The sequence below is a fragment of the Idiotropiscis lumnitzeri genome, chromosome 3, assembly GCF_059441095.1.
Source record: "Idiotropiscis lumnitzeri isolate Australia: NSW breed Sydney's pygmy pipehorse chromosome 3, RoL_Ilum_1.0, whole genome shotgun sequence".
Taxonomy (NCBI): domain Eukaryota; kingdom Metazoa; phylum Chordata; class Actinopteri; order Syngnathiformes; family Syngnathidae; genus Idiotropiscis; species Idiotropiscis lumnitzeri.
Window position 1 is genome coordinate 16,956,318 of NC_142393.1, and position 26,357 is coordinate 16,982,674.

Consider the following 26,357-nt stretch of genomic DNA (forward strand, 5'->3'; position numbering starts at 1 on the left):
TGTTTTAAATCTACGTTCTGGCTGTGTGATGTTTAAAGGACTGGATGGAAGTACAACCACCTCAGAGCGTGAAAGATTAATTAACCAGTTCAACGATCCCAACAACACCTCAGCATGGCTCTTCCTGTTGTCAACCAGGTAACACACAGACACACGCACACTTTCATACAGAGTGATGCTTATATGGAGTGTTAAGGTCTGAATAACTGGACTACGCACCTTTACGGGGTTTCAGGGCAGGTTGTCTGGGCGTGAACTTGATCGGAGCAAACCGTGTGGTGGTTTTTGATGCCTCCTGGAACCCGTGCCATGATGCTCAGGCCGTTTGCCGTGTCTACCGCTATGGTCAGAGGAAGCAGTGTCACGTCTACAGGCTGGTGTGTGATTTCACGCTTGAGAAGAAAATATATGACCGCCAGATCTCCAAACAGGGCATGTCCGGTAAGTTTTTTTAAATTTGTATGCAGTAATCTAGCCAAACAAAAGATCAACAGAACAGCGACAGTCTCATGTGAAATGTGTTATAATAATAAATAGTTATTTTTTCCACTTTCATCATTTTAACTGTCCTCCTCCATCATTCAGACCGTGTGGTGGATGATCTGAACCCTGTGCTGACCTTCACCAGGAGGGAAGTGGAATCTCTTCTTCACTTTGCAGAAGAGCAGCCAAAGCTCTGCCAAGTACAGCAGCTTCAACCTCGGGACAACATGGATTGTGTCCTCGGGAAGGCGCTGTGCCTCTTTCCACACCTCATTACCAAGGTAGATGAACAACCTTAATTTTTTTTTTTATCCAACTCTGCTAATTTTGGCTACATCTTTAGTGGTAAAGATGACATTAAATTCTACCCCTGAAAGGAAATTATTAAAATAGCACAATGTAATCGTTTCAGAGGGTATATTCTTTATATCCCAATTTTGATTTTAATTGTGTGTGAACAAGTCCAAACTCGTGCAAATTTACAGTTAATAATAAATAACCCTCATTACACATCTTACCTCAATTTCTCTAATTCATTCCAGCAACCCTTCCCTCATGAGTCTCTGCTCATGGACCGCAGAGAGTTGAAGCTGAGCACCGCTGAGAAGAAGGCTGCAAAAAAAGGTTATGAGGAAGAGAAGAGGGCATCTGTGCCCTACACTCGCCCCTCCTACGCTCACTACTACCCAGCCAGTGACCAAAGCCTCACCAACATCCCCGCCTTCAGCCAGAGAAACTGGTTTGTAATTCTGGATATTCACAACTGATTAAAAAGCTGTCCAAATAGCAAAGTGGCCCATAATCAAAATGATTTTTAATTTAAACTCGTCATCCTAACTGATGCACATATCTTTAGAATAATATTTAAAAAAAGGTCTGTCCCTGGAGCAATACATGTGAATTTTTTTTTGTCATTGTCAAACCGTGAAATTAAATCAATACTATTCTTAGGCGACCACCTCACACTGAGGAGAAAATGGTGGCCAATGTCCGACCAGTCCAGTCTGCTCCAGTTCCCGCCATACCTGGCCAGGTATCTGCAGATTCGGCTCCGACTTCCAAAGACTCATCGGCGTCTAGCCTTGGAGGCTTTCCTGTCAACTGCTTGCAAAAAGCTGGAGTGTTTGTGCAGAAGATCATCACCACTACAGGTAGGCAAGACGTAATGTGTGTAGATGATTTTTCTTTTCTATTTGTTCTGATTCGACTCCTTTTTCAGCCCAATTGCAATGCATAAAATAGGAAGTTGTGTCAACCTCATTTTTGTTTAGCTGGGTTTATTAGCTTATATAAAAACATCAAAACATCATTGAAAAGTAGCATGTTAACACTGCAAGAATTTTGCTAAGCGATGGCGGAGATCTGCTTGTTACTGAGGGACATTATAGTTTTTCCTCCACGAAATACACATAGTTGTAAATATTGTATATTGTTTGTCTGTAGATATGGTGATTCCAGGCACCACCAGCTCAACAGATGTCAAGGCCAGAATCACAGCAGGAGAGAGCATCCATGTCATTAGAGGCACCAAAGGTAACACTCGGAATTTATGTTTTAGCACTTGAGGTTGATATTTGGGTAGAATTTCGTCAACTTGACGGGCAACTATTGGTTTTGTTGATTTCAGGGACCTACATCAGGACATCAGATGGACGAATCTTTGCTATCAGAGCAGCTAACAAGCCTAAGATGCCAGATGAGAATACTGCAACACCACACAAAGGTTGGAAGATTTATTTGACATGGAATAACTCAACGCTACATTTCTAATAGGCAAAACTGTACTATAAAACAAAATGTGACTCTGGTGTCATTTCTTGATCTTATGTTATTTTCCTTGGAACCATTCTAAATGTTCCTCATTTTTAGGCATTAAGAGCTTAGTTTTGCCATTCTCCCAGTCATTTAACAGATGTCATGTTGGTGTTGTCCAAATTAAAATGGGATTATTTCTCTTCAGCTAATTGAATTTTTTTCTCTTCAGACCCCCAAGGATCCGTTGAGGAGCAGCCAGCCACCGGTAGTGACGGTTGTCCATCGCCGGACCAACAACAGCCAGTCACGCCCAACAGTTTGCCCCGCTCCCTTTCCCCCGACAGCCCAGAGATAATCAATGAGTTGCAGCGCTATGCTGCAGATGAGGGGACGCAGCCCGTAAGGGAGGACGGCAGCAAAATGGACCAACTGCCTTTAGCTAAACTGGCCCAAAGCAACAGTGGCAGCGGAAATGTGTGCCACCTTGAGGCCAACAGGGCGAATGTCATCCAGCACAATATGGACGCCAGAGCTGCACAAGACTTGAGAATCATCTCCAAGCGCAAAGCCTCCACCCCATTGCTGGATGAGCGGCCTAGAAAGCAGCCAGCTGCTGGCAAACACTCCACAGCCCCTTTAGCCTCCCAGGGTTTCGCCTACACAGGGGGCTACGGCCTCCCTCAGGGCTTCAACCCCGCCATGCCGGGTGGCTCACTGGGACACCCGCTCTATATGGGGGCAGGCCCGCCTTTTTTCAACCCTTCTCATAGTGCATTAGGCGAACCGAGTTTCATGCCGAAGCTGTTTGGTTTAGGCGCAGTCCCCACCTACTCGTCATCCTCCTCCTCGGCGCTGTCCACTTCTACTACCACTGATGTCTCATCTTCCACATCGCAGCCCTCCTCTGCATCAAATACTTCTACTTTGGCTCCAGGCAGCCTGCCGCCATTCATGCTGAGCCCCAGCCTGGCAGGCATGGCGGGGATGCTGCCACCAAGCTTCGCCCTCTCTTATAGTCAATCTCTGGCCAGCTTGTATCGAGGCTCAATGATCTCTGGTGGGCTTCCCGGTCCAGCGGCCACTCCTGGTCCAGCTGGAGCAAGCTTTCTCTCACAATACACCTCAACCGCTGGCTCCAGCTCATCCTGCTCATCCTCATCTTCCCCTTCATCCATATCCCCGTCGGCACACTCTGAGGACCAGAGGGCCAGAGCAATCGTCAATGGCAGTAATGTCAGCAGCCCTGGCAGCTCGGATGACTATGAGGAAGTCATTGAGGTCAACAGCCATTGAAAACAATGAGGCGTGGTTTGATTTGTTCGCAATAGGATTCACATGATCCGACGAGGGACAACAAACATGGCGTGGCATGAACGACGTGTCCCCCGTTTGTGCCGACTCCACAGAGTTTTATGTCTTGATGCTCAATCTCTGAAGTTACAACAAGAAGATAAATCTTTTACATGACGGAAAATTGAAATCATAAAGCTTCGGGCTTCTGCCTTTGAAATGAAACCACTGGACAAAAAAAGACTGCAGTGACTGAAATGGCCTCTAGATGTTCTTTGCCGAGAGAAATCGAAATGGCAGATTTGCCAAGGGGGGAATTGTTCGATACGCTAACTGGTAGCAAGGGTTGTTATGTCTGTATCAGTCTCGAGTGATGGGAATCATAGAATAGTTAAGAATTTCATTGATTGTGGGAATGATGATCATGCCTTGAACCTGTTGAAACTTAAGGGAGTCAACGACTTGACTGCAGTCAGCAGGGGCACTGTTGCTTCAGTCTCAACTAGATTTTGGTGTCTAAAGAGGTGGAGCTTGACGTCACATCTACACAGACCTTCTGCTATGTTTCAACTCTTCAGTAGCAGCATTCTGCCTAATAAGTTGCTGGCTGGAAGGACGCAATTAGAACATTTCCAGAGAAGTACTCTAATCCTGTTACAAATGTGCTCATCCCTACCATTGTTTGTCACATCCAATCTTGCTACTGAATATTTCTTCAACAAATGTTAAAGCAGAACTTTTTTGAAGCATTTTGAACTTCTTTACCGGGTGAGGAGCATTGTATCTTTTTGTTCTTGGAAGGAAATCGAAACGCAGGACGATAAGGTAAAACTGTTCAAACCTTAAAACTCTTAAACAGAATGTATGCTTAATCATTTGCCTTCTAACTAGGCCTTTATAAAAGACTCCTGAGGCATGTGACATGGGAATATCAGTTTTTCTGCATTTTTTTGTATTTTACCTTTGCCTAAAAACAGCCATGAGAAAATGAGGAAAAAACTGTGCTCTGTTTGTAGCGGAGAAACAACCACCAATGGAAAATGCCTTTTACTGCTTATCTTTCTGAATGTGAACTGTGAGACAGGAAATGCACAGAGAGTTGATAAAATCTCACCCACAGTCTTACTGTAGCCTAGTGACAAATGATGCAAAACACTCAAGCCTATATACTGTATTTGTACATGCCAACAGGAATCAAGGTGAGCACACCTTAGTTTCAGTTTTAGTGTTGTTGTCTGTGTCTGTTTTTTTGCCATTTGAAATGTGTAAGAAAAAAAAGATTTGGTTTGTTGATGTTCCAACATTTGCTCTGCTGGTTTTTCAGTGTTAATTGCACCTCATTTATTTGACCTGAGGTCTTTATCGAAAACATTTGGGGGCGAGAGCTTTGCCAAAAACGGCACATTTAAAACCTCAATCGTAGAGGGATTGTGTCTTTGGTGACCAAAAATTACAACTACCGTGTTTCCTCAAATAATGGCCATCCCTATGGCATTAACTCTTATTATCTCTTCACATTAAAGGGTGAACTGCTTTGTATGTATGTTGCTAACCAAAACAGAAGCACATAGGTGAACTGTCTGCAGTTGTGTTGCATGTTAAATATTTACCGGTACTGATAATATTGTGTCAAATTATTCCAGAAATTATTTTGTACAAACAAAGGCCTCCCCTCATCTGCTGTTGAGTAAATGAACAGCCCTGGCTGCTATTTGTGGAAACACGCTGTATAAATAGTGAACAGGCCCATCTGATAGTTTGACTATTCAGTTAATGCAGCACTACGAGACATTTACGTGTAGACAAGGGAGAGGGGAAAAAAAGCTCCTCTTGGAGCTGCGATCCCTATGCTGATCCTGTTGACCATAATGTAATCATGTGTGCGTGGACATCATGCTTATGTGACAATGTCTAAGAGCTTTCAAAACCAGCAGCTCAGTTTGTCATGTGAAACAAACTCTTCACATCCGTAGGCAGAGAATAATTGTGAAAGAGAATTGTTTTGTGCTTTATTCTGAAATTGCGAGTTTACCTGTTTGATTTTTCTTTGGACAATGTTTGAATTTACCATGGTTATTTATTACAATGAATATTTATTCATTTGTATTCTTTTTAATATCTTTTTGTATTTTTTTAAATTTGTACAGTCGTATAACTTTTGTTGTTATTAAAAATGGAAAAAGCATTTGGTTTCCCCTCCCAAAAAATAAACACAACAAAAAAACACTGACACTCTGTTGCAGATCAGATTTAGGATGCAGCTTTTACATCTGTGGACCAACCAATCACTAATAGCCAGGAGAGTGTTAAAGAAAGTTACAACGATTATCTTCCATGGCAGTTACACAAATCATCTCTTAAATTAGGTGAATTTGGATAACTGGTCATCGGGCTTGCTTTCGTTCATTGTCATTTAATATGAAATCTTTTGATCTATTTGATGACAGATTCCTTCATGAAAGGTCTGTAGTAAATATCTGCTCACAATTGGGTATCACAAAAAGGGGATACATTTGATTGCATTACACAAAAGCACAAACCACAGTTAATTATTCAGAAAGATTGCTTGATTATTGTTAGAAGTGATTTCTATTTCTTTTTTTGTTTATGCAACAGAAATGATTGATGGCAAAAAGTTTGGATGGCAACTTGACATTTGCTGCACCAACTGACTTATTTTACAACGTTTTTAACTTGAATTTGCATATTTATTTAATTGAATTAAACAAGTGCAATGAGCAGAGTTGTCTGTCTGAATTCCATTCGCAGTGAGAAGATTGAAACTGGTCCTGGAGGACTGACTAAGGTCAAACTCTGATGCGTAGTGAATCCATGGACTGAGTGTATGACCTTAAATTACAGTGCTCTGAGTAGACAAGTTCTTTGTTCACTTGTTTTCAGAAGTTTGACAATAAAAGAATTGTGTTCCAAATGGTGCTTTCTCATTTTATTAGTAAACACGTGTTTCTCCCACCTTTTAAACTTTACATATTCATGCTGTTTTAAAAAATGGGCATTTTTGTTATTTTGGGTTATACAGTAGTCCTTGAAATAATTTACACTTCTAGGCACCCCTTGTTACAGATATTAGAGCCGTTTAATATCGACAGAAGTAATAACTGTCGGTTTATGGATATTTTTATTAAGTAGTGCATATTATGCAAGTTAATGTAATAGAAAAAAAAGATGATACAGTATAATTATCTACAGAAGTTGTAACTCGGTTTAGGGATTTTTTTAAATAGTGTATATTATGTTATTACATAATGCAAGTATATATAATAGGAAAAAAAGTTAATACAGTATAATACTCTTGTGATGAAGGCCTTATATTTGAATTAACATGCATGTAAACTATCTGTATAGAAGGATTACAAATGTATACTTCTTAAATTATAATACTATATTGGTCATACATTTTTTTAATAATTTTATTAATTTATATTACACCATATGGAAAGCACTTTGTTACAGCTCCAGCTGTTGTGAAATGCGCTATATAAATAAACTTGTATTGTTTTGTATAATTTGTATCAGCAAAGCAACCTTTGAAACCACTGACAACCATCAAAGCGTTTTGTGACTTATGACGCTGCCGACGTTACCGGTCACGTGATATTAACAGGACGATACAAACTCGGAAACACTATCTCGAAGCAATGTAATTCATCGTCCGAAACAAGTTTTGAGGATTTGTTTTCATTTGACTTTCACGACTACGTATGGAATCGTGTGAGTCTTGTAACGTCCTCGATTGTATTTAAAGGACGACGCAGTTGCCAATGCTCTTCAACTGCTTTAGTCCCACAAGGGTAACGGAATACGTTCACGAGCTGCTATGCAACACATTCATGACAAAGCAAATACCAAATAAAGATCGACTTTCAAGCATCACTATTTACAAGCATGCCGCGGTACTATTTTGTCATATTTTACTACTTGTTTGATTAATTTATTCAAATTTGAAAACCCATTTTAACGGGCAAATTCCTGGGAATCGTTGTGGTAAACCTTTGTGACAAATGAACTCAGTTTCCCAGCATGCTCCTGTTTAAAAAAAAAAGTTACGTGACTTGACGCTTTTTCCCCTGGTGCAGATGGTGGTGGCAGCCTGGCAGGCGGCGTATGTCTGATGTTGAGTCGGGTTTATGACAGGGGGCGTACTTCATGCTAATATTTGTATTTCTACCAGCATTCCAGGGGACAAAGGAGATTTAAACGAACTAAACAGACAAGAATATATTGGCTGTTAACTAGCTAATATTGACCACTGGCGCTGATTGTCAAACGCATCCGGGGTTGTTTAGAAGAAGGCCTGTTGCTGGCTACAGGAAATCCTCGGACTGGTCCAGTAGAAGCCACCGGGTACCGAGGACAAGTGCAGGGGCACGACTGGACCTCTATGGACGGGATTTGTTGACCAGGTTAAAGTGCGAGAGATCTGACTCATATCAAAAGGTAGCTAAGATGTTTTTGTGCTTCTCCATGGCGGGCACACGCCATCTCACAGCGTCTTTGGTTAGCCAGCCAGCTAACATTAGCTCACCCGTGTTGACACGCTAACTGGAACAAGATAGCGCAACAGTCTGGGACTTTGGAACACTTTGTCCGTTAATATTGAAAGACGTTGCTCTTGCCACTACGTTAATGACTCATTCACCGTATTTCTCCCTCGGCAGAAGGTAAACGCGTTTATAAGCAAATCACCAGATCTATCTTACAGCTTTTTCGCATTGTTTTCGGACGCTTCATCTCTTGTGTCGTTAATTTCCTCCATTCCCGGATTTTAAGTGAGTGCCGTGTTTCGGTTGAACGTAATGAAATCCTCTCATCGGCCTTTTCGAAGTTATCTTCTAAGGTCGCTCCCAGAGAAATGAGGCTTGTGGCTTTAAGTGTCACCTCTCTGGCCTGCTATTAACCTCAAAACGACTTCACTTGGTCTGAGAACTGTTCGTACTCTGGAGGGATCTTTCTCGTCATGAATCGTTACCTGCCTGTGGCAAGACAGCACTTTCTGGCTGCACTAGCAAGCACCAGTGTGGTCGTGAAAGCCATCAGTGCGCTTGTGGTTCTCCTCTACCTGCTCTCCTGGGCCGTGGACACGTCATATGCACTGGGAGTTACCCCGGGTTATCTTTTCCCTCCTAACTTCTGGGTGTGGACACTGGTCACCCATGGGATTGTGGAGCAGCACGCATGGGGCGTGGTGGCCAATGTTGGGACCGTGATGTCCTGTGGTCGCCTGCTGGAGCCTTTGTGGGGCGCCCTGGAACTGTTGATCTTCTTTGCCGTGGTAAATGTATCTGTAGGCCTTCTAGCAGGCCTCTCTTACCTCCTCACCTATGTGACCACCTTCAACCTGGACTTCCTGTTTGAAGTCCGGGTCCATGGAGTGGCTGGCTTCTTGGGAGGCGTACTGGTTGCACTGAAGCAGACCATGGGGGATACAACAGTCCTCCGAGTTCCACAGGTAAGGCTAACAATATCTGGTATGCACTTGTTAGTTGGAAGAAGCGTGTCTATCATGAGAATAGGGCTGTCTATATTAGTCGACTAATCACGGTGACATTGCCGATCCAAATCGTCCGGTGACTTTGCCAATCCAAATCGTCGACAAGTAGTCGACTAGTCGTTTATTTATATATTTATTTATTTGGCGCATTGATTTTCTCTTGAAACAACCTCATCTCGCGCTTTTCCCCACTGGCTGTATGCTAGTTTAGGTCGCACATCCGTGGTGTGAACGGAAGCGTTGTGGTTAAGGAACGTCATGGCTGCCTGGTGTTAGCGACAAAGTCTTAAAATTACGGCACATTTCAACCACAAAAACTTGAGATGCAAACCTCCCTTTTGTGGCAGCACAGCGGGAATTCTTGATAATTGACAAAGGAAGCACGTTGTGGCTGATGTTTTTCTTTCTTTTTTTTTCCATTTCTGACGCATTCAGTCCTATCTGGAAGCTAGCTGTCGTTAGCACACACAGGTTACGGTGTGTGTTTGATGTAAATTTGTAACAATCACATTAACACGATGTCCTTTATGGTATGCTAACATTGTAGTGTTTGCTATGGATTTAGTCCGCGAACTTTAGTTCAGGGCCAGGTCTATAGCTTTGTACTGTGTTAGGGCATTACAGAAAGAGCTGAAATAAAAATGTGTCATGAACCGAAAATACATCTTTCAGCAAATATGTTACACAGCATGAACTGTGACAAAAGTGAAATGCGGATAAGATTAGGGAATAGGCAGGGGTTCATTGTCATTAAGTTGTGGTATTTCATTGTCAAAATACAGCTAACTCTATTGAATTCATAATATTAATTATTGTCAAGCACTTCCCGAACAATTTGCCCTTCAAGAATTAAACCCTCTCTCCTCTAATTGCTAGGTAAGACTCAAAGCAGCTCCAGCTTTGGTCCTCCTTCTCCTGGCCTTGCTGCGCCTCTCAGGGTTGTTGGTGAGCTCCGCCCCCCTGGCCGCATTCAGTTATGGCGCCCTATCCGGTTGGGTATACCTGCGCTTCTACCAGAGACACAGCAGGGGCCGTGGCGACATGTCAGACCACTTTGCCTTTGCGAGTTTCTTCCCTGAGGCGCTGCAGCCAGCGGTGGGTCTGCTGGCGGCTTTGGTCCACACCACCCTGGTGAAGGTGAAGGTGTGCAGGAAGATGGTGAAGAGGTACGATGTGGGGGCGCCGTCGTCAATCACAATCAGCCTGCCAGGAACGGACCCGCAAGATGCAGAGAGAAGAAGGTGAGTCAAGAGGAAAAATTAGCCAACTGTGTTCATCTCATATTTTTTCAGGAACAGAACAATTTCTCAACAAATTATTTACTAAAAACAATCCCCGACAGATGGATTTTTGTGATGGTGTCCAATATTTGGTAAAACAAAGTTTAGGTAGCTGATTTAATAAGAGCGGCACGATGGTCGACTTGTTAGCATGTGCACCTCACAGTTCAGAGGTCGTGGGGTCGATTCCAACTCCGGCCTTCCTGTGTGGAGTTTGCATGTCCTCCCTGTACCTAGGTGGGTTTTCTATGGGTACTCCGGTTTCCGCACACATACAAAAACACGCACGGTTGATTGGATGCTCTAAATTGGACCTAGGTATGATTGTGCGTGCCGATGGCTGTTTGTCTTTGTGTGCCCTGTGAATGGCTGGCAACCAATTTAGGGTACTCCGCCTACTGCCCGAAGACTGCTGGGATAGGTTCAGCATCCCCGCGACCCTAGTGAGGAGAAGCGGTACAGATAATGGATGGGTGGATGGATTAAAATAACTATTTTGGTCCCTTAATGCTCACAATGATAATGAATATGAATTATGCTCATTTGACTGTTTAAAAATATTTTATTTATTTGACAAAATATTTTTAGGGGGGGTGAGATTTCTGAATGTCATTGTCTTTTATTTTGGGTAAAGAGAAGGCTGATTTTTGCCACAAATTATTATTCTACACAAAGTTGACTTTGCTAATATGTAGGTTGTCCGTGTTTGTTCCGAAATTAACTCATTCACTACCAGCCAAGTGGGAAAAAAAAGGATCTTGGACGTCTTTAGCCATCAATGGCAGTAAATGAGGCAAAGAAAACATTAAAATAGAATAGAATGCAATACAACCCTCATGTGGGATTCTTACATTAATGCGCAATATTACGTTCTCGACAAATCATTGGAAAAATAATGTAAAGTGTACTATCTGTTGTGTTAATAATGTGTGGATGACACATTGCAGGCAACTCCAAAACAAGCAAAAAAATGACTTGGGAGGCCTTTACTGTCAGGCCTTGTGGTATTTCTAAAGTAGTAACGATCTTTTCCTTCTCCCCTGCAGACAACTGGCCCTCAAGGCTCTGAATGAGCGTTTAAAGCGTGTGGAGGACCAGTCAGCTTGGCCCAGCATGGATGACGAGGAAGATGACGAGGTAGATGAGATCCGGACCGACACGCAGCCACTCCTCCCCCGTGACCCTCCCTCCTCAATGCCCCGACCAGCAACGGGGGGCGCCACTTTGTCATCCTCAATGCAGAGCGGCGGAGCACAAGCCAACCCGGAGTCGAGCATCATCAGCTTTGAGGACGCACCCTCTCGATCGTAACCTATTTAATAGACGCGATGAGCATGTCGCTTGCAGGCGTACTAACTTGAGTGATGGAAGATGGTGGACCTGTTCCTACACTCCGTTAATGTCACCGTCGAGTCAGAACGTGGCTTTAGTGTGTCTCTTCACTTTGCACGTGTCGGATGTGCTCAGTGTCGTCAGTCGAGCCTTTGCTTCTTTCTTGCGTGCAGGTGCAAGTTAAGCAGCCATTTCTCTTGCATCCTGATTTAATTCCAACTGAGCTGGGCGGTGTCCACAGCTCTGTGCTTTTTTTTTGTTTGTTTGTTTTTGATTTTTAAATAAATGGCAATTTGGATGTATTTTTTTTTTCCACAGCAGCCACAGATTTTTGCCAAGAGAATGTGTGTTGATGACAGACTCGCTTCCCAGACAGACTCTGTATACACTTTTCTCTCAAGGTTTTGCTTTGGTAACACGATAAGGAAGAGGTGAAGTACAGAAAAGGTTGTGTCACCACAAGTTGCTCGAGACGGAAGAGACGTTCCGGCAGATCGGCAATGGGAAATCGAAATCTTTGGGATTTAACAGTAAAGTGCCAGCTGTGAATAGTGATTCTGGTCTGGTTTCCAGTTGTGACTATCGTCAAACTGAGAACTGCTTATTTGTGTTTTTCCCCTCCCTAGATTTGTTCAACACTTTACACAATTTTCCAGACACAGATTGTGGATGTCTTGCGATAACCTCTGATCTGGCTGATATTTTTAGGATGACTCGGCGTCTAATCATGTCCTATTTGACTCACTGTTTAAGAGTTAGCAATAACTGTTCCAACTATTGCTGATGATTTTGGTTTGGTATCGATAGTCTCTCCCTACCTGATTGTACCGAGGGTAAAATGTCTACATAAACCGAGGACACCTGCAATGGTAGTCAGCATTGTTTGTTTTTTTGGGGGAGGAGCAATATGCAATTCTAAAATTGCCCATTGATAAAGTGTAGGATTAAATTTGTGAGGCTAAAGGTCTGATTATTGCAAGCAAATTGAATTAGACACAACAAGGAAACACGGTGCAAATGATACAAACACCGAGGAAGAAATTGTGTGAAAATGTGGTTGATGTGTCCGATTTGATGAAAAGGATTGCTGTGTTTCATGGATGTTGAACTAAAATGGAAACAAATAAGGGCAACTGCAAATATAAACAATGGTTATGGAACCACTGTTGTATTCAAATACAGTTTTTTGTTTTTTCATCTTTTTTGCCCCTAACAATTTGATCCGCCTGGAAGTTGACAGATGGGCAAAAGAAAATAACTTGCGGTATACACATGCTGTCTTTGAAAAGAAAGAAGTCCAAAAAAATCATTGCGTTGGACAGATAATGATTCCTGACATATTAGGCGATTACCTCAATTTCAAATGCTTTTGTGTCCATTTAGCTTGTGTGTGAGAGGATCCGTTTGTGTGTATGTGTCTTTGTTTTGATTTTAATAGCGGACTCTTGATCAAAGTCCAACCGATTCCAAATTAAATTTTGGGGGTAAAACACTGAGAAAAAAAACCTGATATATTTGGACTGATGGAAATGTATTTGCGTCAAGGAGCATAGGGGGACACCAAAATTGTCTCATGAACAGGGTGGGGAAAGTAAGACCGCTTGTGAGCATTTAATCCAGCCCTGTGCGCAACTTGCGGTGGTGGAATGACAAAATGATAAGTTATGAACTAAATGTGTTTGATTATACCATCATATTTTTTCATACATTTTGAAAACGTTTATAAAACAGGACATTGCCCTGAATGGAAAACGGTTCTGCTCCAATTATTTTGTCATTTATGCTTCTGTGGGATGAAGGGTTTTTCTTTACTGAAAACCAAACTGTTATCTTCCTTTTTTTTTTTTTTAATGTTAAAGATAAAATACCCCAATTGTTATACAGATGACCATTTAATGCCAACACTGTTGCATTGGTTATATATATATATAAAAAAAATAATAAAAATGGGCAAAATCAAGTTCTGTTTACCGCATTATTTTATTCAATGTTTGATGCTGGATCATCAACAGCAGCACAGAGACATGATTTTATAGTTGTTTATGTTAATCATACGGATACCCGTACATTAACACGATGGAGGTGAATGATTATGTGCTGTACCATGTTGTCAAAGAAGGCCCTTCAAGTTTTTTTTCCTTTTTTTTTTTTTAACTGCCTGCTTTTGCACCCCACTCCCATTTAAGACGGGATCTCCATATGATGCATCATCTGTGAAGGGATCAGTTGCACACTTTGCCGTTATAGTGTACAAATATTTATTCATACAATTAGAAAACGATTGCACAAACCCCTAGAAGAAGTTTGCAAATCCCTTCCAACCCATTTTCAATTGAATACAGTACCGAGAAAATGTGTTTAATGTTCAACTTCACTTGATCAACAGTCCAGTGTCTCTGTCATCATAATGTGCCACACATTTTCAGTGGGACACAAGTCTGGACTGCTGGCAGGACTGTCTTGTACTCTAGCACACTTTATTACGAAGCCACAATTGCACCTCATGTAGAATGTAGAAATGTCAGGCCTTGTGATATTAGTAAAGTAGTAACAATATTTTCCTTCTCCCCTGACTTACTACTCAGGTTCTTTTTTTCCCCATCCTGGTATTGTTTTTTTTTTCTATTTAGCAAGCTGCTCGAAATTCCTGCAGCTCCTTCAATGTCGCTGTAGGCCTAGTGGCAAGCTCATTTTCCAGTTTTCTTCTCATCTTTCCCTGAGTTTTTGAGGGACGTCCACGTCTATATAATGTCACTGTTGTGCTGTTTTATCCACTTGATGATTGCACTGAATGCCATGTGCCTGTGGGGAAAAGCATAATAGAATATCTGAATTAGTTATAAAAATTTATTCTGCTTTGAACTGTGGTAGGTGTGTGCTGACCAGTGGTAGCTCGTCAATCGAGGGCGCTAGACGCTAAGGCAACGGCCCAGCTGAATCACCCAGAAAAAGACAAAAAAAAATTAGATCATGGAAATTAATGCATTTAAGCAAGAGTATTCGTAACTTATTTAATGGTAATAAAGGGTGAGAGGAAAATGTACTTCTCGTGTTCTTAACTTTTTCTTTTTTAAGCAATTGCCCAAATTGTCCACTGGATGGGGTGGTTAGCTCAGACAACCACTCCACACCAAGTTGACATATCCGAATTGGAGCTCCATGACGGGGTACATGACTAGCGGTACAATATAATAAATCACGTGCATAAAATGTGATTCGTTTAAAATTAAGCACGTGTGCCAGTTGGGTATATGATATGTTTCCTTAACATTAACGAATATATTGGTGCTCAAGGAATCGTTCACATACCCGCAGCAGCGTTATTAAACGTGTGCGCGCGTTGTCATGATCATCGTTGACGTGCTCGGGCAGGTGTGGCTTTTGAGCCGGACGCCCCTCCCCCTCCCAACCTCGCCCGCGCGCTCCCGTGAAGCGTTGCATTGTACGGTTGTAGTACGCTGACTGGCTGGAGTGGTGGGACCAACGTCGAGTGACTCTTCCCCGTCAAACAAGCACAACTGTCTGGTCTTGCCAGTCATACGCACCGCAGGTAAAACTTAACTTTATGTACTTTCACTCTAATACGGAGCGATGTTTATCATGTGTTCCTCTGTCTTGAAGCCTACAGAGGTGGTGTTAAAGTTGCGCTAGTCTAATAAAGCTGACTCCGTTAGCCGATGTTCGCTTCGTAAGCATCCCCCCTCCCCCCACCCACAACGACCTCCATTGCTGAATGCCGCTTCCGCACTTTCCAGACAGTTGAGCTCAGGTTGAAAGCTACTCTAATTTGGTTGTAGAAATCCTAATTGGTGTAAATAACACAGCCAAATTTCACAAGAGCGGCTTCACTAATACGGTCTCGTATTCAATTTCGTGTTAAGATGGAAATATTGACAGTTAGCCTAGATTGTCGAAACGGCTGCAGTCTAACAAAGAGGCTGGCTTCTCGACTTGCCTTGGCTGACCAGACGGCTCGTTGACTTTTCACAAAACCGGCTCGCAATCAAACAAACCACAAATTCGTATTATTTCGTCTTCTTTTTGGGGGGTTCACCGCTGTACATTATTGAATACGGAGCTCTATTTATTTTAAAATACCTAACGTCGAGCCATTTTAAATGTAACGCTTACATTTTCCTGGTTTCCCTTGATTGCCTTCAATCATACGTCAAACGTGGGTTTTTGTGATTTATTATTTTTTTTCCATTTGATATGTTACAAGTTATTCCACTGCGGACACACTAGCCATCTGTTGCCTCTGAGATGACGCCATCTTTCTGGTGACCCACCCAGTGGCAGGATCCTTTAAAAACACTGGTTTTACAGGGAAGCTGTGGTTGGAAGGACACACAATTGTCTCTCTGTGCTAGGGCGGTTTGGGCCGTTATGACAAGGGATGATCACTATTTTTCAGGCCTACTTACATTTGAGTAATCTGACAATGCCACTTTGCAATTTTGATGTTTTTTTTTTTTATGGAAATTGGTTTATTTTTTATAAAACGTTCCAAAACACAATCTTCCATAAACATGGCACACATTTCATTCACTGTAACACAGTTACTACTGGTCATAACTGACATTTTAACATCCAACAGCATGTATTTCTAGCTGTCTTGCCACACATTTCATTTTAATATAGCCTGTAACACATGACATTTCAGTTATGTGGTATCTCAATCTGAACACAAGGGTCTATGTTAAAGGCATACTTTAGAGGTGAGGAGAAATGTAGAGTCTGGTCGCAGTACAGGTGCTATATTACCTCTGTGTCAACTGAATAAAGTGACTAAAATGAAATTCAACACTATTTCTTGAGATGTTATAAAATAAAACTGTGATAGGACATCTTATGTGATGCTTTATCACAGTATCATTGACTTCTTTCCACTGGACATTTCGTCGTCCACTGTGGTGCGGTGCCAGTGTGCTTCTGTATTCGTCCAGTACCTACATTCATACACCCGCCTGATGGGGCAAGTAAACATTTCGAAGTCCCTCGGAAATCAAATGCTGAAAATAGTCAAAAAGTGCATTTTCCCGGTTTGGGACTGAAAGTCTTTTATTTCCGAAACAACTCTCCTGGCTGAAACAGGATGTTGTGAACTTGGGATGATGCAAGGGGGGGAAAAAAACATGACCGGTTTACGCTTGTCTGGATAAAGAAGTATGAATTGGAATTAGCCTCATGTCGCTAGCTTCGGCTCGCCCAATCACCGCTATCCTTAATCCATTCATGCATGCACCAGCAGCAGCGGAATAGTGGCCGCACATGACCAAATCCAGAAAATATGTGCGCCATGACAAGCTCCTGGGCACTGTGTCGTCCGTTTTAGTTGACTGCTTGTGGCAGCAGTGGGCAAAATTGCTGCCCCTGAAGATTGATAATAAGTGTTATTTTTTTCCCCCTTGCTTAAATTCATATCCCAGTCATGCAATATTAATCAGAGTACTGTGCTAAGACTGGTGGGGGGACATAGAAAATATTATTGCAAGACTTCCCCTTTAACTATCCAATTTCGACAAATATATTGAAGTACTTTATTTTGTAGATCAGGCATGTAACATATGGTGTGTGTTGAGGAAATTCGTCCTTGTGAGAATATTTAATGCAGGGGATGCTCGCTTTATTTTATTTTTCCATGTCTTTATCGTAGTTGCCTGATACTGTAATACTAGTGTAGCTCATACTGCCGGAGAAAAATTCCTTGTGTGCTTTGCATACTTGGCCAATGAAGATGATTCAGATTCTTTTTGACATGGTTGAATTCCAATCGTGGCACATACCCTGAATTTGTACGCAATTCTGAACGTGCCGAAGTCTGACATTAAGATATGCAAACGTAGTTGTATGCTTATAATGGCTTGATTGTAAATGTTAATCAAATGAAAAACGGTATGCACTGGGGTAACTGAGCGTTCGCTCTTGTGCTGCCTGACAACATATTCTCACACTGCTCCGCAAACTAGTTTATTGCGCGTGACTCAAACCCAAACACTTGCATGAAGCAGTGTTGGGTTCTACTGCAAACGGAGGACCTTATGTACATATGTGGCTTACGGATTGGGATGTTGCAACATCATTACTGCCATCCCTCTCCAGTCTCCTGGCGTAGTCACTCAAACCAAGAAAAAAACAAACTTTTACATTAATGTAATGGTTGCACTTACTGGAAATTGGTTAGTCATGACTAAAGAGTGAAACTTTCGGATGCTACATTCGTAGCAACATGGCTAACCCAATGTAAAGTGAAGGAATATGAGGCACTTCCATATGCTGCTCAGTGGCATGTTTATTTGCACATGCTACAAACTGCGCTTGCTAGCTTGCGTGGCTAAACATCCTCCCGCAGTGCATTTCCTCTTCCCTAAGTAACTAACCCACACCTCCATAGCGGCAAATAACTTCCAATAAGCATTATTATTACCAAAGGCGTACTAGGAGTACCACCACCGCCGACACTGCGCAAGAAGCCAAAGCTAAAAGCTAAGATAATGTTGTCGCCAAACCCCAGAAAAAGTACATTTGTGTGGAGTACACTTTTCACAGAAGTCTGACAGGAACCGCATTTAAGCGCAGCGCAATCAGGTATGAACATATAAATTAGTGGGTACTGTAAATGAATAATTGGCTTGATAAAATAATATACAGCAAAAAGTAACACTGTCAGCACACACACCTAAAATCACGAAATTAATCGGTTGCGTCAGCCAGGATGACGTGCTTATAAAGTCATTTAGTATATTAAATATTTATTTCAGCTGTGGATTTGAATTGTATTGTATTTTTTTGTTCTATTGTGAACCCCACAGTGCAAACTTTTAAGACAAGGATATGCTTAAAATTAAAATTCTGGTTTTTGAAAACCCAAATATAAGCATATTCTGGATTTTGCACATGTTTATGTGATCTCACGCAACCTGAATACTGCCAGTATTCTGGTTCTGAAAGATTTATTGACTGTATATGAAGATAGTCACTGATTCAACTCGAGAAAGTGGTACATGTACCACACTTTGAGAGTTGCTGGTCGAAACAACAACACTTAAGTGAGAGAAGATGAGATACATCAATGCTGTGGCGGCAATTCTGAAACATTCAGAGAAATTCTCCTTCCCTTTATAATCACAATCCCAAAAGAACAATATAGTGCTCAATATGTATTTTTGGAAATTGAGGAAATTCAGTCAAAGGACCAACCTGGAAATGCCTAATCCACATTAACTGGACTGCCTCAATGTAAGATGCATAACAACAGAAATGAAAATGCACTGCCAACTCCACTTGCATGAAGCAGTGACAACGCTTTGACTTGCTGCCAGATCCTGCTAAGGCTAAAGTCGATGTCCGCTACTGCCGAGGATGTTTTTCCACACTGCTCTTTGCTAATTACAATGAGCATCCATTTGGAGTGAAGCGGTGCATTTTGGCTCACCTGCTCAATTCATATGCAACAGCATTCTTCACATGCAGCAAGTTGAACAGATGTGAGGTGGGTGAGTCAATTAACATTCAGTTTCATTAATAATATTCCTTAAATCCGCCACCATCTTGAATGTTTGTAATCATACAAACAAGACACGGAAAGGCTAAAGGCTGCCTTTTTATCGGTGGTTTCAGCCAGTTTAACCTTGAACGTAATGGAATAAAATGACACTGATAGATCAATAGCCAACATCTCATTAGCAATCATCTTCAACCATTCAACTTGTCAGTAACAAGATTTACAGTGAATTGACATTTCAATGCTGACTGCTTGGCTAAATTGAGAGAGAGCAGTATTCCTAGGGGTTTCGTCACATCACGCTCGTCAACTGACATGGCACGCAGTTAATCTTGAAATTCTTCTGGCCATTGTTAATCACCAACAAAATTCCCTGGAATGAACGCATGCGCTCATCATCCTGTTACCTACAACAGCCTGGTTCAATGTTAAATGTTTAATTCGTTTTGCATTTGGATTTGACGGGTCTTTGTCAGCCGTGCGTAATTTGACCTGATTTTTTTTTCTCCCTTTTATTTTTCAAACTGAAGTTGCTCCGAATTTGTTGATAAGATTGAAATCATTGCAGTAGAAGGAAATGGCTTTTGAGTTCAGACACAACAATCTTCTATGTTATGTTAATGGGGATTTTCCTGTTGTGTCGCCTTTCTTTAATGTGTCTCCCTTTTTCTGCTGGTCTTTTCCTCTTCCGGTCCTTGTTCTATTTGAACAAAAGCCACACTTATTAATAAGTGGGTACCCACATTGATATCCATTCACCTTCTGCATGCTTTGTGGTGCGCATTGGATCAATACTCGTGGGCTTTTTTATCAGTGCTGGAGCAGCCATTAGTGTCTGTAATGACCCACCGTTCATCAGCGAGGCGGCATTTGTCGAAAGGGTGGTCACATTGTTATCAAGACTTTTTACCTAGTGGCGGGTTATATATTGACCACGCACATGCCTCCAGGCTGCCACTGGCCCATTTTTTTCGCTCCTTTCTTCTTGTTCAAGTCATCGAGGGAATGCTGTAATATTTTTGACAGCACTGTCCTACTTAGATTATGCATCAACTGTAACGCTTTTGCAGGCCTATGCAAGGCGCTTCGCGTGTCCAGTAGTGAATTGTTTTTAAGGGTAATTCTAAGATTAGAATATCTAACTGATACGCCGACCAGCAACAACATAATGAACACGCTCACAAAATGTTAACAAGCTACATTAAATATTCTGCCTTTTGTAAGGTAATAATGTGTCATTTTGATAGCCACCATCAGAGAGGCATTTATTCAAAATATATTTATTGGAGTTAGTTTGCAGTTAAAGATCTGTGACACACCAGAATGAAGGCTGTGTCAAGCTGTAACTCGATTTCTCTACACGTTTGCCTGTGTTGCTATGTGTTTTCTCAGACTGGCAGGAAGAACGTAACTGGAATTTCTTCTGTGCGTTGATGATGATGTTTCGTCTGTGTTAGTGCAACTATTTTCTTTAATTAACCTTAGATAATCGTACCAATTGATTCGAGTGATGGCCGAGTGGTCTAAGGCGCCGCGTTCAGGACCCAGTCTCCCCAGGAGGCCTGGGTTCGAATCTCAAATTTCCCCATTGTGGGACTAATAAAGGGCAAATTATTATGATTATTATTATTGAGTTCAACAGAAAAAATAACGCACATTTACTCCGATCTTCATTTCCCCTTTGTCTACATTTTTGTTTCCCAATAACTTCCCTTTACTCTATTGAGCAAGCTTACTTCCGCAGTTACTGGAACTTGTTCTGAATTGTGATTGTTGTTTTTTTTTTTTTTTTTTTTTTTTTGTGGTACCCCTCTTCTTTGCGTTCTCGTTTTCCTGCCAATATTTCACAGTATGCGGCATGAAGTAATTGCTGCACATGAGATTGTTAAATTGGATCTTATAGTAGCACTTTCAGTATTGTTTTAATTTATTGGTACTTCTTTTCACCTCCTCCTTTAGGGATGGCAGCCATCCGTAAGAAGCTGGTGATAGTTGGCGATGGAGCTTGTGGGAAGACCTGCCTTCTGATTGTCTTTAGCAAGGACCAGTTCCCCGAGGTGTATGTCCCCACTGTGTTTGAGAACTACGTGGCCGACATAGAAGTGGATTGCAAACAGGTAAGAGATCGCACTCACTGATGGTATGCCACTTTTGGGCACTTGTGCAAGTGTAACGCGTGTTGTAAACAAAACGGAACTGTTTACTTCCAATGTGAATTGTCGAGATACAGCAGTCGGCGCTATTCTTATTGTATAATTGTATTGTCATGCAGTCCCACGCACATCAAGTCTTCTTTAGTAATCATCGGGTCTGGAAAATCAAATCAAAATGACCATTTGTAAATGTGTGGTGTGTGTTTCAGGTGGAGCTGGCTCTGTGGGACACAGCCGGTCAAGAGGACTATGATAGGCTCAGACCACTCTCTTATCCAGACACTGATGTCATTCTCATGTGCTTTTCCATAGACAGCCCTGACAGCTTGGGTGAGCGCAAACACCACCATTCACAGCTATCCATTTTCTAATTCTCTTCTCCTATCGAGCCCTTTTGATGAGCAACATAGGTAGACTTTTTATTGATCATCCGAAATCATCAAGAAAAGAACTAGTTACGAATTTGTGTTATACTGCGGTCGGACCGAACATGAGTTCAGCTATTCGGGTGACGTGATTACATATAAAGTCAATATAGTTGCACGGATGGGGCCGAATTCGTTCAACTCCACAGGAGCCAAACGACTTTGCGATTGTGATTCTTCGACACAAACACGTCAGGTAAAAAAGTGGACAAGCGATGTAGGACAAAATAGTCTTTGCGGTCTGTTGGCACCCGGACTTGTACAACACAGTCAGGTGGGTGTGGGCTACTTAGCATAGTTGGTCAGTCAGTGTATAGACTTGTTGAGAGCTGAACTAACCCCTTTTTTTCATTACTGTCAGAGAAGGAGGTGTTGTTTTATTGAATGTTTTTTTTTTTCCTTCCCCCAACACATTTTCTCTATGGCGAGTGTCGAGTGTTAAGTAACTATACAAGTTGTTTAATTATATACTATACTGCTCCATTTTCTCCAAAAACCTTGATTGCGTAAAGCCTAATAAGTACTTTCTGGGGTGACTTAGTTAAAAAAACAAAAAAACAGACAGTTATTAATTCCGCCCATTGAGTAACTCCTAGAGCTAATAGCTGCAGCACAAGCTTCAGCAGGCAATCCTGCTCCAAAATTACACACAATGCACTTTCTGCTTTTAGGATTATCAACGCCTCTTTCCTCATGTTATGGAAATAGGTTAATCTAAAATCAGTTGATGAAATTGCTGGATAATTTAAGTGTCATCCATAAACATGATTAACAGAGTAGAAGATGTCAATTACCTGATATGCTGGTAATAAAACCAAGGCGTGAGTACTATGATGATAAAAGACCTGATGCACTACATTGCTGCCATTTTGGAACCGTATTTTTATGACAAACATCTATGTTCACGTAAGCTCAAGAAGCTTTGCTGTACCCCATATGTACCCCCAGAGACATGATCGTCGTCGTGTTCACAAACAGATTAGCATAAACTGTGGTGTGTTATATTTTGATTTTGGTGGTACAGCGAATGCAAACAGCCTAAACTGAAAACTGTTTCACCGGTCGCTTGGTTTCACCCAATACAAATATGAAAGCTATTTCTTTCCCTTTGTCTGGTTTATCTGATATCCGGAAAACCTGATTTCAGATAGTCAAGAAATGTGTCTTGATAAATGTGTTGACGAATGATTTCATACTCCTTGTCACACAGAAAACATTCCAGAGAAGTGGACACCAGAGGTAAAACACTTCTGTCCCAATGTTCCCATCATCCTGGTCGGAAACAAAAAAGACTTGCGCAACGATGAGCACACGCGTCGGGAGCTGGCTAAAATGAAGCAGGTACTTAATCTTCTGTGACCTACCGTAGAGTAAGCTAAAGCTAGTCAAGTTTGGAGTTGGAGTTTGGAAAATACATCTTAAATGTATACATTTCCCAGAAAAACATTGGTCATTAAGTCGTCATATCACGCAAGCCATCAGTGCATCATCTTTCATGATTAAATAGTATGTAAATATCATTTAAAATATTCTGTGTATATTTAAATATTTAAAATAATGGACGGTTATGACTCTCATACAAACGACGATGATTGACCTTAATGGGAAAACTTGTTTTTGAGATCGGTGATGGCCCATTAATTCATTAATTGTCTCACTTATGCTCTCTCACGAATGATGCGCGAGAAGAATTACAATTTTCTAAGAAAATTTGTGCGGAACTCAAATTGTGCATAAAAAGGCGCATTTGTAACCAAATTTCCACTGAATAAGTAAGATGAGGTATTGATTAACTTTTCATCCAACAGGAGCCCGTGAAATCTGAGGAGGGTAGGGAAATGGCCGGCCGGATCGCCGCGTTCGGCTACATGGAATGCTCTGCAAAGACCAAGGACGGTGTGCGGGAGGTGTTTGAGATGGCCACTAGGGCGGCGCTCCAAGCTCGCCGCGGAAAGAAGAGCAATAAATGTGTACTGCTGTAACATGGCAGTTATTGTGGGACTGTTTGCACCTGGCCTGTTGTACCTGTGGCCAGGGCGCAGGAGGGATGGAAGAATTAGTAGAGGACATATAGGTGGGAGGAAGGGCAGGAAAAGACTGCAGTTAATGACTACCGCTATGAAATGGCTGTTTGTCGGACTGAATTTACCATGGGGCTTTTGTTTGGGAAGCTTTGATGAAGAGGGATTGAATGTGGGCAAATAATGACCTTTGTAAACCATTTGACTCTTAATTTGGTGGGAGTTTAACGCTATCAAAAAAAAGCCCGATACAGCTTGTCCCTGCCTCGACCCCGGCCAACACTGAAGGTCATTAAGAGATCCTAGCCCTAGATTCAAAACTAGCCATCCATGATTATTTGTAGCGGGCGGAACTTTCCGCTGACTGTTATGTTTGGATGGCAACGTTAGTTTCCTCCCTGGATGACTTGACGGGTCAGGGCACAGTAAGTACAGTTAATAATGTCTGCCTGTGGACTAGGTAACCCGATTGTGCAGTTGCAGGAAAGTGAATTTGCCCTGTGATGAGGCTGTATACCAAATCTCTCACTTGGGTCAAATGCAGATCTGCCTACAGTTCGAATACAAGTCAACACGTAAGCTGGTGTCTGGAAACATTTTGCTCCTGTGTGCACCCTATCTGACCCCCCTTCACTTCAGATGTGAGGGTCTTATGTTTTGCGCTCACATGTACAGCCTCAAGTGAGGAAGGTCTGTCTGAGGTTAATCCTGTGCTTACAGACTCTCGGCCTGAACATGCACTCAGCCCTCACCTCACTGGCAATGCTCTATTATTGTACTGTACTGCGTTACAATTGACTGACCATTCCCCCCTGTTACCATTTAAACTACTTGTAGGATGATTACGGCAATTACTACTTTAACACGCACAGCCCCACCAACAAAAATATCAAGGCTTCTAAAAATGACAAAACCAGTAAAAAAAATAAAAGGCCCTGTGGAAGGATTTTCAAGCCAGCCAAACTCTTCTCGTCTTCTCCCCATTCCTCCCCCACGCTTGCGACTGCTGGTGCTGTTCTTCTCCTGGTTGTAGACCAGGACAGAGAAAGAGGAGAGGAAGTATTATGTTTACATGCACGCCACCACTAATCTCTGGATCCAGGAGGATAATCGTTTTTAAATTCTGTTTTATTTGGGTGGGGTGGGGTGTGTAGACTTAAACAGAATCTGAAGCCCCTTTTACACAGCCTGTTAAATGTGGGATTCTGCCTACAGAGGTTGTAACCGAGACAGGACCACGCTAAACGTTAACACTGCGCACTCATTAGTCCTGCCATGTGGTGATGAAAGCTATTGCGACTGTCAAGTATTTCTTATTCATCCGACTTGACGTTGTTACGAAGCAATTGTCCAATTGTAGAAGGCCACATTGCTGTTAAAAAAAACAAAAACACACTCACACACACAAATATGTGGCAGTATGGGCTTAATGCTCCACCTTATGTTACAGCTCAGATGCGTCTGTTTTGTAAGTTCTCTATGTAAAAGAGGCTTCAGAGAAGGATGTTTAACAATTGACTCTGCCTTATAATTTAAGTGTTGGTAACTGCCGACCCACAAAACTGCATGTCAGCCTTTTTGAGGAAATAGAACGAAGGGTGTTCTTCAGCATTATCTAGAAAAAAAAAAACAATTCACAACCTGGTTAATTGCTTGCTATTAGTGGTATTTGATTACGGTAAAAAATGCCGTTGGTGGCCTGTCAGTTTTTGCTCAAATTAAAGAACCCCTCTAGTTCCTCTTCTTGGCCTACTGGGATGAGTTTGCTCCAGAAACTTACTCTTGTAGTGTTGGGTTACACTTTATTTCCTGCTTTTATTTTTTAAATGTATTGTTGTCTGTCAGTATTAAAAAATAAGAAGAAAAATCAGGCAGAACAAGATCAGACTGCTATTTTTGCTTGCTTTACCTGGCTTTATTATTGGTGATTACGACCTGTCAATCAGTCCCACCAAATAATGTTTTCGGCAATCAGGAGAGAGGCCATTTTAATACTTGGACCCTGGATTAAGATGTGTTTTCGAATCCGAAACATGAAATTGAGAGTGCAAAAATGCCTCCTTGTAATGTAAAAATGATTTTTATTTCTTCTTTTAATGAATGTTTAAATCTTACACTTTGGATGCTGAAGTCAGAACAGGTAAACCAAGCTGTATGCAATGTCTGTAAATATGAATTATGGGTTTGTTCATACTAAACTATACACACGCAGGACTGGAAACTGTATTTGTAAACTAGCTTTGGTTTGTGTAATAAATTACTTTCTATAACACCCAGCTCTTTTTGTTGTTCTGAGTCGGAGATGGGCAGAGCTCTTAAAAGTAAATCGATGCACACGCGAGTGTGATGGATGAGAGGTTTTATGAAGCGGCGGTGGTATTGTTAACATTCCCCGTGGACTCTGAACGCTAACTAAAGATGCCTAAAGAGAGCCTCACCAGAGGCAACGTATTTATTTTGGATCAATGGTGTAACTTGACGGGGTTTAAAAACATTTATGAGTGACTTCAAACTGAGCCCTTTTATTTCCCCATATGGACACTTTAAACATCCTCTCAGTATAAATCTGATCACCTGCCACATCCAGAGAGTCGTTCGCAGC

At 41.7% G+C, this 26,357-nt stretch overlaps 3 protein-coding genes across 5 annotated transcripts in view; all 3 read left to right on the forward strand.

Annotated features, from left to right (window-relative positions):
- The window catches only part of LOC148340155 (helicase ARIP4-like), a 46,956-nt gene extending 40,496 nt beyond the window's left edge, over positions 1-6,460 (forward strand). For 2 of the 3 annotated variants that reach the window (XM_088289843.1, XM_088289845.1), the window contains 8 exons: positions 39-138; positions 236-441; positions 586-764; positions 1,026-1,222; positions 1,435-1,634; positions 1,927-2,016; positions 2,111-2,206; positions 2,468-6,460. In XM_088289843.1, the coding sequence (XP_088145969.1) occupies positions 39-138; positions 236-441; positions 586-764; positions 1,026-1,222; positions 1,435-1,634; positions 1,927-2,016; positions 2,111-2,206; positions 2,468-3,531 (2,132 nt within the window). In that variant the 3' untranslated portion in view covers positions 3,532-6,460. The remainder of the gene's footprint in view (positions 1-38; positions 139-235; positions 442-585; positions 765-1,025; positions 1,223-1,434; positions 1,635-1,926; positions 2,017-2,110; positions 2,207-2,467) is intronic. The other variant, XM_088289844.1, reaches the window with a different exon arrangement.
- A 1,134-nt stretch (positions 6,461-7,594) lies between these two features.
- Positions 7,595-11,954, forward strand: tmem115 (transmembrane protein 115). Its single transcript, XM_088291649.1, has 3 exons — positions 7,595-8,998; positions 9,917-10,281; positions 11,367-11,954. Exons 1-3 carry the CDS (start codon positions 8,507-8,509, stop codon positions 11,629-11,631), a joined length of 1,122 nt encoding a protein of 373 aa, XP_088147775.1. The 5' UTR covers positions 7,595-8,506; the 3' UTR covers positions 11,632-11,954.
- A 3,076-nt stretch (positions 11,955-15,030) lies between these two features.
- Positions 15,031-26,031, forward strand: rhoab (ras homolog gene family, member Ab). Its single transcript, XM_088291650.1, has 5 exons — positions 15,031-15,202; positions 21,116-21,273; positions 21,519-21,639; positions 22,945-23,075; positions 23,543-26,031. The coding sequence occupies exons 2-5, from the start codon at positions 21,118-21,120 to the stop codon at positions 23,714-23,716; spliced, it is 582 nt and encodes a 193-aa protein (XP_088147776.1). The 5' UTR covers positions 15,031-15,202; positions 21,116-21,117; the 3' UTR covers positions 23,717-26,031.
- Positions 26,032-26,357: the final 326 nt, after the last annotated feature.